The sequence below is a fragment of the Argiope bruennichi genome, chromosome 2, assembly GCF_947563725.1.
Source record: "Argiope bruennichi chromosome 2, qqArgBrue1.1, whole genome shotgun sequence".
Lineage (NCBI taxonomy): Eukaryota > Metazoa > Arthropoda > Arachnida > Araneae > Araneidae > Argiope > Argiope bruennichi.
In genome coordinates, this window is record NC_079152.1 from 91,515,437 (window position 1) to 91,525,622 (window position 10,186).

A 10,186-nucleotide genomic window follows, 5' to 3' on the forward strand; every position below is an offset into this window, starting at 1 on the left:
ATATTAAATTATTTTTTCATTTACTCAATTCAAAGAGCCATCCGAGTACTAGAATGAAAAGTACAGTTTGCAAGCTTTTGATATTTTCGATGTTTCATGTGAAAATTCGTGTTCATAAAAGACAATCATATCTAATAAAATTAGAGAAGTTTCCTTGCTAAAGTATGCAATAGAACGTAAAGTATGCAATACATCAACGATAAGCAATCTTTAAGAAATTATATTTTTAACAGTAGAAATTATATTAAGGAATTTAGAATATTTCGATTTATTTTGACGGAATTTCTTTAAAAATATCCTTTGATACATAACCATTCGTATTTTGTTTTAACGAAGGATGATCTTATAAAATGAATTTATGTGGAGATCAATAAAATAAATAAAAAAAAAGCAATTTAAAATTTTAGATGATATTTAATTGCCTGAATCAAAAATTTACAACACTCAATTTATCGAGTCAACTAAACCTAGTTAGTGAAATATGATAGATAAAAGTCGTCTGCAGCGAAATGCAAAGATTAAAAACGTATTGCATCCTTGCTGTTCTTATACATTATCTTATACGTACAGAGGCAAAATAAACGAATCAGGCAAATCAGAATTAATCATGGCATCTGATGAGTTTTATGTTCCAAGAAAGCATTGAAATGATATACAGTGGCTCAAAAAATTTGAGAGTACACCTTACGTTTACTTGATAAATGCGACTTTCAATATAAATAACACATTACCGGGAAGTGCAATCATGATTTTATTTTTACACATAACAAATGGTTTAATTTAGAGTAAAAATAAAGAAAAATCAACGAAAAATTTCTAAATTGAAAATTTTCAGAAGCATTTTAAATAAACATACGCAGAATTTTGCCTCAAAAAATTGAGAATACACCAATGAAATTTTTGCAATATCACGCATAGAAATAAAGTGTCACTATTGAATTGCTTATCTTTTGGCTCTTATAATGGCCTCTAAACGTCATGGTACCGATTTGACCCATTTTTGGTGGTATTTGAAGATATTTTACCCCATTCTTCTTGCACCACTTGTTTTAAATGGGTTTTGCTTCTAATTTTTTTTGTTTTTGAACCCCTTTTTTGGGTATGGCCCACAAATATTCAATGGCATTGATGTCGGGGTACTGTGTGTAACTGCTATTTACAATGAAAAAGACACCATATTTTGAAGTTGCGTGTATTCTGTTTGGGGTCGTTGTCTTACTGGAAAATAAAATTTCCATCTAAACCCAAATTATTAGCACTTTCCTTTAGATTGCTGCGAAGTATATCCAAGTAAACCGTATCATTTATAATGCCATCTATAAAAATTAAATTTCCTACCCTGGATGAAGCCATGTAACCTCAAATCATCACGGAGTCACCATCATGTTTAATTGTAGGACGTAAATTTTTTGGATACAAAGCAGTATTAGTCTTTCTCCATACAGTAAGATGGTTGTCACTGCCGAAAATGTTGAGGTTTCTTTCATTACTAAATATAGATTTCTTCCAAAGGTTATTGGTCTTCAATTGATGAGTTTTTGGAAACTTCAAATGCTTTTTCTGAATTTGCAAGCTGGTGAACGGTTTCTCTCTAACAATGCTACTTTTATATCCAGCTTGTTTAATGGCATTTAGCACAGTTTCAGCACTTACACTTCTGCCTATGATTTGAAAAGTTTCTGCAACAAGTTGGATGAACCATATGGTAGCAGCAATCTAAAGGAAAATGTTAAAAATTTTGGTTTAGATGGAAATTCCATTTTCCAGCAGGACAACGACCCCAAACAGAATGCACGTAACGTCAAAATATGATGTCTTTTTCATTGTAAACAACAGTTACACACACCACCACAGTACCCTGACATCAATGCCATTGAATATTCATGGGGGATACTCGAAAAAGTGGTTCAAAAATACAAAATTAGAAACAAAACCCATTTAAAACAAGTGGTGCAAGAAGAATGGGTAAAATATCTTCAGATACCACCAAAAATTGGTCGAATCGGTACCATGACGTTTAGAGACCATTATAAGAGCCAAAAGACATGCAATTTAATAGTGACACTTTGTTTCTATGCATGATATTGCAAAATTTTCATTGGTGTATTCTCAATTTTTTGAGGCAAAATTCTGCGTATGTTTATTTAAAATGCTTCTGAAATTTTTCAATTTAGAGATTTTCCGTTGATTTTTCTTTATTTTTACTCTAAATTAAACCATTTGTTATGTGTAAAAATAAAAACAAGTTTCCACTTTCCGTTAATGTGTTATTTATATTGAAAGTCGCATTTATCAAGTAAACGTAAGGTGTACTCTCAATTTTTTGAGCCACTGTATATATTTTTTCTACATTGTTTCCTAGTTAGATGAAAGCTATTTAAAACAAAAATTTACTAAACATCACAACAAAAATCTTATCCAGGTAAACCATGATAGAAAAAAGTTTCGATCTAGATAATACTTTCCCCGTAGTATATGGTATTCATTTAGCAAAACAGGAAATACCTCGGAAGAAATTTGAGAAACAATACTATCACGATGATGGAACTGATTAATTTGAGGAAAAGTAGACATAGAACATCAGATCTTACGAAACAATAGAAAAGAATGAATGGAACAATCAAGAAAACAACAAATCTACGCAAATAAGGAAGTGAAACAAAAAGAACATAAAACTTGATGAAATATGTTTTACAATATTGGCATGTTTCGAAAATTTCGGCACAAGAAATTTAAATGTAAATGCCATAAAATAAAAATGAAGTCCATTTACATTTTTTTGATCTTGCAATAATATTACTGAACATTTTATCAAAAACAATCGATGATTACGAATATAAAAAACGATAGTACTATCAAATAAAATCAACCGATATGAAAGTTTGAGTCAAAAATGGATTCATGACATATAGAAAGAATAAATTTTAAATAATGTCACGTTAAATCTACCCTGTCTAGTTAAATATACTATTGATGCCTAGTAAGCATTTTCTTTTTATTGAAATTAAATCAGTAAGATCCTATAAACAAGAATTCTGTTGAGTTTCTATTTTAACTCATAAATAAATAATGGTATACATTTCAACTGAATAAAAGAAAAGGACTTGAGACAGAAATCGAATGCAGGAATGAACTTTAAATGTCATATTTGATTCCCGCTTCTTCGTCGAACATACAATAGTCACAATTTTAAAATTCTGGTAATAAAACTATACACCACATTTTATTGTTTTTCAATCAGTCCTCACATGAACATAGACATACTTCCCGGCATCGGATTTTGCCAAAACTTGGATAAGAATCTATAATTTTAGGCACATATCAAATTTTATCCTTGCGTTTTTTTAGTGGTTTTCGCAGACATTTATTATAAAGATGTCTAAAACATGGAGGTTCTAAAGTATGGAATTGCACTATTGAATTTTTTGACGACTGCAATATTTTCTCTTTGAATACTCCGGATTCGACAAAACAAGAAGACTTTTCCAAAGCATACATAGTTGCACTGGAATCTACCAGATTTGAGGGAAGAAAATAAGGCTCCTCTATTTTGGCCGTTTTCGCCTTATTTTCGTCTTTTTTTTTTAAATTTTATTTGAACCTAACAATGAAATGTTTACAAATTTTACATCCTGTGTTATTAAAGTACTAAATCAGTTATAGTATATTTATTATAAATAATTGTTCATTTGTGATAATATGAAGGCTAAAGCCAAAAATCTATTTGAACCTTTTCGTTCAAGCAAAAGATATTGATAAAAAAAGTCACTGCCTATTAAATGCGTTTCAAAAAAATTCTTATTGATTTTATATTCCCTTTTTTTCTTTTTTTTTAATTTACACATTATTATGATAGGCAAGGAAAAAAAATTAAAATACTTTGAAATGAGGGAAAAAAAAAAAAAAAAAAAGGACAAAAAACTTATATTTTGGCGAGGAAAAGAAAAAAAATTACATGTTTATATTTAAAATAGTGTTACAAGATATATTGTTCAATAAAATGAATATTTCAAGATCTAGAGAAAAAAAAAAAAAACCATTTTAATTACTTTCCTCAAAATAATATTATAATTAGATTTAAATGTTTAAAATTTTCCAGGTGTCTTAATTTTTCAAGAAATTAAATAGAATTGATAAGATAGATTTTGGTTAAACATTAAAAAGAAAATAGGATATGCATTTTATATTTCGAATTTTTTTAGATAGTTAAAAGTCAATTTTAGTTCAGAAAAACATAAAATTCCTATAAAAATTCATTAAGTGTGCATAAAAATATTTATAAAAAATTAGCATTTAATTGGAATTACAAAATTACACGCAGTTTTATTCCAAATTAATTTATATTGTATAAAAAGGAAAAAATAATAGAAACAATTGAGCCGTCCGGAATATTTTGAAATTAAAATATACATCTCTTTAATTTTTTTTAAAAATATTTTGTTTTGAAAAGAAATTTGACGTATTTATATTTTAAATACATATGCCTAAAAAATTTCATAACTAAATAAATAATTCGCAAAAAAAAAAAAAAAAAAGCCTAATAGTTTACCGTCCCCTTAAACGGAATACAAGAACATGCAATTTTTTTCAATATTTAAAAAGTGTTAGAATATTCATAATATATTGTTTTGAAGCAATTAGGTTTTCTTGTATAAAGAAATTTTAACAACTAATGCTTTTAATTATTTTGTTCCATATTTCCTACATTCATATGCTGGGATTTACGTAATTTATGTTAGGAAAAAATGCACCGAAAGTTGATTAAATTGTCTGAATATTTTTCCCTTTTTATCACAGGAAATAGTTTAAAAATTCCAATAAGCAGCCTGTGCTCCTCACAAAAATTTCCGAGCGAAGTTTGCAGTCGCCTCGAAGACAGATAATAAATCGAAAATCATGCTGCTAGAAAAAATGGAGATCGTTGAAGAGACTTAACCAACTCAAGGTTTTTTTTTCTCTTTTTCTCCTTTCTTTCTTAACATAACAAAGACTGATAACCTCAAAGATACTTCTTCAAATATAATTTCAGATATCACTAGTTGAGAGCTTGTCTGTGTTAAAAGATTAAAGAGAAGAAAAAAAGATAAAAATTGTGCAAGAGGGAAAATAAAGGTACTATAATCAGTAGAGACATTCTACTTGCAATGCTTTTCACCAGCGGACGCAAATAAAACTTAAAACGGAAAAGCTATTTATACAAAAGTGCTTGTATATCTCTCTTTTCCCTTCTCTACTAATCGGGAAGCTGGGGAGTTTTGACATTGGGGGGGGATCAATCTGTTTTTGTAATAGATTTACATATACCTAAAAATTAAATATTTTTAAACCTACTTTCTCCCGTTATGTTACAGATTTTATTTGTTAACATAGTAATGTTTATAGGCTGGTGCATAGCTTATATATTGCGACGCGCATGGTGAAAAAAATTTTTTTATACTACAGGATAGATAGTCAAATAGCTTTCAATTCAATGGTCACTACTCAGCAGGAATTTCACTTTACGGCAGATTTTTAAATTTATTAGATGGAAATGTACAATAGGTAAGCAATTTCATGCTCAAATTAAGTGTTCATGAAAAATCATACCCGCGTACGATAATTTGAAATCTGCTTATGACATATTTAATTTCATTGCTATTTAATTTTGAAAATTAATAAATAAGCCACAACAAATTGAGACGCATATCAAGTAATTTTTTAGTAATCTGAAATGTTGGTATGGGTCTCAGTTTAGATTACCATTGACTACAGTAACAGAAAAAAAGCATCAAAATATTTTTTATTCCTCAATAAATAGGTGCCAAGAAGAATCATCCTTTTAGGAGATACTCTTTTGAAGTATCTTCATCTTTTCCCCTTTCTTTTTGCAGGTTTATAACAAATTGACCATTGAATTTAATTATTAAAAATATATGCATTTGGCAGCTAGTAATTTATAGTTTGAATGAAAATAAAGGAAATTGACGACAAAGAAAGACTCTTTTCTTTCTAGTTTGAAAATATTATTTATTATTTCAGTTTTAGGATCGATATTGTTTGACATAGTACATTTATTAATTTTAAAATCTTAGAATAACTAAGCAACATTTGAGATTTAATTGGAAATTCCCATGTTAAAAAGTTTTTAGGTCTGATCTTGTAAAAATTCCTAAAATCCAAAATACATTTTCGTAATCTATATTTTCATAAAAATAGTAGAAAAGGTTTTGAGTACTGCATTTTTGGAGAAACTAATGAGTTATGATTAATAATATACAGAATTATTCATATGATATTTTCAATTATAAGTTAATCATCCAAATAGCCAAATATTTTAATCTGAAAACTAAGAATATGATTTTGAAGTTTGAAAAAGGTCATCTTTCTAGACTTGTATACAAAAACTAACAAATACGAGCTCAATCAATCTTCTTAATCCAATCTAGCTTTTCAAATGAATCATTTTTTTTTGAGAGAAAGTATTTAGGTTTGATGCCTGAAGAAAGATTAATTATAATATGTAGTAGAAAAAGCAGCACTGTTATCATTTAGAGGGGGAAAAAATATTAATAAAAGCTGTTGGATTATTAAATTTAATAAATACTTACTTTTATAGTAATACTATACTAATAGTACTTCATTACTTACTTTTCTAAGAAACTATGGTCAACATTAGCAGATATATCAAGTAGAGGATTTCCCAATCCTAGAAGAACTCCTTTTCTGCAAACAGAAAATTTGCAATAAAGTACTGATGAAAACTACACTTCGCACTATACACTATAATTGCCTATGTGTCAAACTATAGGCAATTTTATTTTCTAAATATCATTAAAAAATGCTAGTACCAGTGTTTAAATAAAAATATTTATTAAAATGGGGGAAAAAAAGAGTGTTTTATGATTTTAAGTATTTTTATTTATCTTTAAATTTTAACTTTGTATTTAACTAATTTATTTTTACTTACCAGTAAATGTTTTACCAGTGTTTCAATGATTATTTTCAACAACTGTAGACAATTACTTCAACAACTATAGACATCTTTTTCAATTAAATGTATTAGATAAGACAAAGATAAAAATGAATTTAACTAGGAAAATTCTAAATTTAAATAACATATAATGTTAAGATTTTTTTTGTAATATTATGAATGAAGAAATTCTCATTATTGATTGAATATTTTTATCAAACAAAATCAAATTGAAAATTAATTTATATTTTAACACATTTTTAGTATAAGAGATTTCTTTCAAAATATTTACCAGTACAATTGGCGATTAAAATTGAAAAGGATTCCGATTAAAATTTTTTTTTTTTTACTAGTTCAGATTTTTAAAATAATGATATAGCATTTATTCATAACAAAAACATATCTGTTATGGTAGAAGTATTTCAAATATTTCTTAGGTATCTAATTATTGTAATAATTATTAACCATCAGAAATGGAGCCTTAAATTAGATAAGCTGATCTCAAAATGTGAAATCAAATACCTAATATCAGAAAAATATTTTGCACTTGTAATTTTAAAACAATGTAGAAATAAAGATGGATCAATTACTATAGAATCATGCAACAATTCTGCTACAGAGTTTTAAAATTGGAAGAAAAATATATATACTGTAACCTTTTCTTGGTTCATTGCTGCGGAATTTTATTACTTAAAATTATTATTACTTAATGTACTATTACAATTACTAAGATATTACTAAAAACAATAATAAAATCTATTAAAATTCCATATTTTTTGTTTTTGTTTACCCAAATAATTGTTTTCAACAACATATTGCTTAAGAGACACTAAAATATTATATATATATAATTAATCTAACTAATATAAATGTTGTATAACAATTTCAATTAAATGAAGGGTGTTCTTAATTAATATATAAATATCAAATAAATATAAACATTCTGTTAAATATAAGTAAGAGAAGATCATTATAGTCTTTCTTTCATTTCATTTTGCTATCTTCCCTTGAAAATATAAGAATAAAACTTTACTGCAATCATCTTATTTTACTATAAAAATGCTATTCAAATAAATACAGTTTATATAGTATAGAATTAATATTAATATAGAAGAATTTTAATTAATTTTGAATAGTGCGATAAATTCTCAATAAAAAATAAATATTATGTTTATCAAATAAACAAAATTTTAATTTGTAAAAATATTGAAATAATTTTTTCAAAATATTAAAAAGTTATATTTTTAATTTTTACAAACTCCAGAAAGGTAATTTATATAATATATAATAATAATTCAAGTTGAGAAAGTAAGAAAGGAATATCATAAAGGGTCGCAAAATTCTACTGCTGTGCCAGAAATGCATTTCAAATTCCATATCAGCTTCATATGTTGAAAATCAATTGCTCAGAAATATATTTATCAGCATTATAATAAATATTTTATTCCCTAAATCAAACAAGAAATTGCACTTCAATTGATATACATCAGAAATAAATAAACTTGAAATAATTATTACAAGCAAAGAGTTGATACTTAGGCATAACTTATGCCAAAAGTTCTCCTATAAGGTAAATGTTCCCTTTTGGAGTTTAATACTATTTGATTGCGGTTTACCTTTCATAGGCGCATTCACTAAGAAGTCTTGAAATTGTTTTTCTTGCTATACAGACGTTTCTACTAATCATTATGCTTCTAAAAATAAATTATTTGAGAAATCCAATAATTTAATAAAAAAATTCAAATATTATTAATAAATATAAATAAATAACCATAAAAATTTCAATAAAATTAAATCAAATAAAAATTATAAACTTTAACCATACAAAGCATTATAATGTAATAAAATAAGTTAAACTAATAAATTATAAATTTAATTCATAATTTTTAGTAAGGAAATTTAAAGTTAGTTATTATACCTTAGTGTTAAAAAAAAAAAAAACAAAGAGACTTGTATTTTTTTTTTTACAATAAAATCATAAAACAATTTTTCGGAGGAGAAATGTGTTGAAAGTCGTTTAGTAATTTTCACAGTGGCAGGCATTCTATTTCTTTTAAAACAGATTAAAAAAAGCATTTTCTTAATTGAAAGTTTTTAAACCTTTGATTAGAATCATTAAAATTACATAAATTTTTTTCCATGCATGAAGAGTAGAGGTGACAATGATAAATGGATGATTATATTTAAAAAAAAAAAATGAAACCTTTTGAAATATATATTAATTGTCTAAATCATAAGACCTCTTTTGTGAAAAGAGACACTTACCTTAAAACTGAGCCACTCATTTCGATAACAACCACGTGCTATTTCAGATTTTTAACACGGTTGAATAAAATACCCAGCGTCCAACGACGATGTAATGTTGCAGCAGAATGGACATTTAGTGCCGACTCAAATGGTTTTGTTGACAAAATATTTGAAACCGTTGCCATTATCTTTATAGAAAAAACGAAAAGAAATAAATACCACATTTAGTATGACGTCACGCAAAAAAAAAGTCCAATGGTGCTACTAGCCATCATGCAACTAAAGCGACTCATAAATGTAAAAATTTTTTTAAAGATATAGTGGAGCTGTATTTCAATAAAAAACATTGAAGAATACGTTTTTAATTATTAAAAAAGTAAATTCGTTAATGATAAAACCAAAAGTGAGGTCTTTGAACTCCATATAAATATAATGTTTAAATTAGTATATTTTTTTAAAATACCCTGTCAACTTAATAGTTTGAAATTTTAATCTCATAATTGCTTATTATACTGTTTTTTCATGCAAGCTGGTGACAAATTTTCGATGTGAATCATGAAGGAAGAATGAGCGACACGATTTTTATTCATCTCTCACCATACTCTACAATATTTTAAAAGCTATGATCAAAATTGAGATTCTTGTATAGTTTCTTTAATAAATGAAAATTTTAAAACATGTATATAATTCTATTTCTGTAACAAAATTGTATACTTTCATTTGAATCCTACGAATATTTCCGAAAATAAAAATTGGTTGATTATTTTCTATATCAATAGATTATTTTCTAAAAGACGGTGCATTAATTTAGAAAATAAATGACTGGGGAATGTGATTTGCATTAACGTGGAGAGTAGAAAATTTAATTCTCAATTGAGCCGATTAATTAAATGTGAATATTGATTAAAGAACTTGTTTCATTATTTATTTTTTCTTTTCTACAAGACAAGGTTCGCCTTTAGCATATAAAATATATTTGACTGAATCTGA

General features: G+C 26.4%; 1 protein-coding gene across 2 annotated transcripts in view; it reads right to left on the reverse strand.

Annotated features, from left to right (window-relative positions):
* Positions 1 to 9,364, reverse strand: part of LOC129956865 (uncharacterized) — a 42,266-nt gene extending 32,902 nt beyond the window's left edge. For both annotated transcript variants that reach the window (XM_056068836.1, XM_056068826.1), the window contains exons 1-2: positions 9,215 to 9,364; positions 6,628 to 6,702 (exon numbers count right to left, since the gene is read on the reverse strand). In XM_056068836.1, the coding sequence (XP_055924811.1) occupies positions 6,628 to 6,702; positions 9,215 to 9,234 (95 nt within the window). In that variant the 5' untranslated portion in view covers positions 9,235 to 9,364. The remainder of the gene's footprint in view (positions 1 to 6,627; positions 6,703 to 9,214) is intronic.
* Between the last annotated feature and the right edge of the window lie 822 nt (positions 9,365 to 10,186).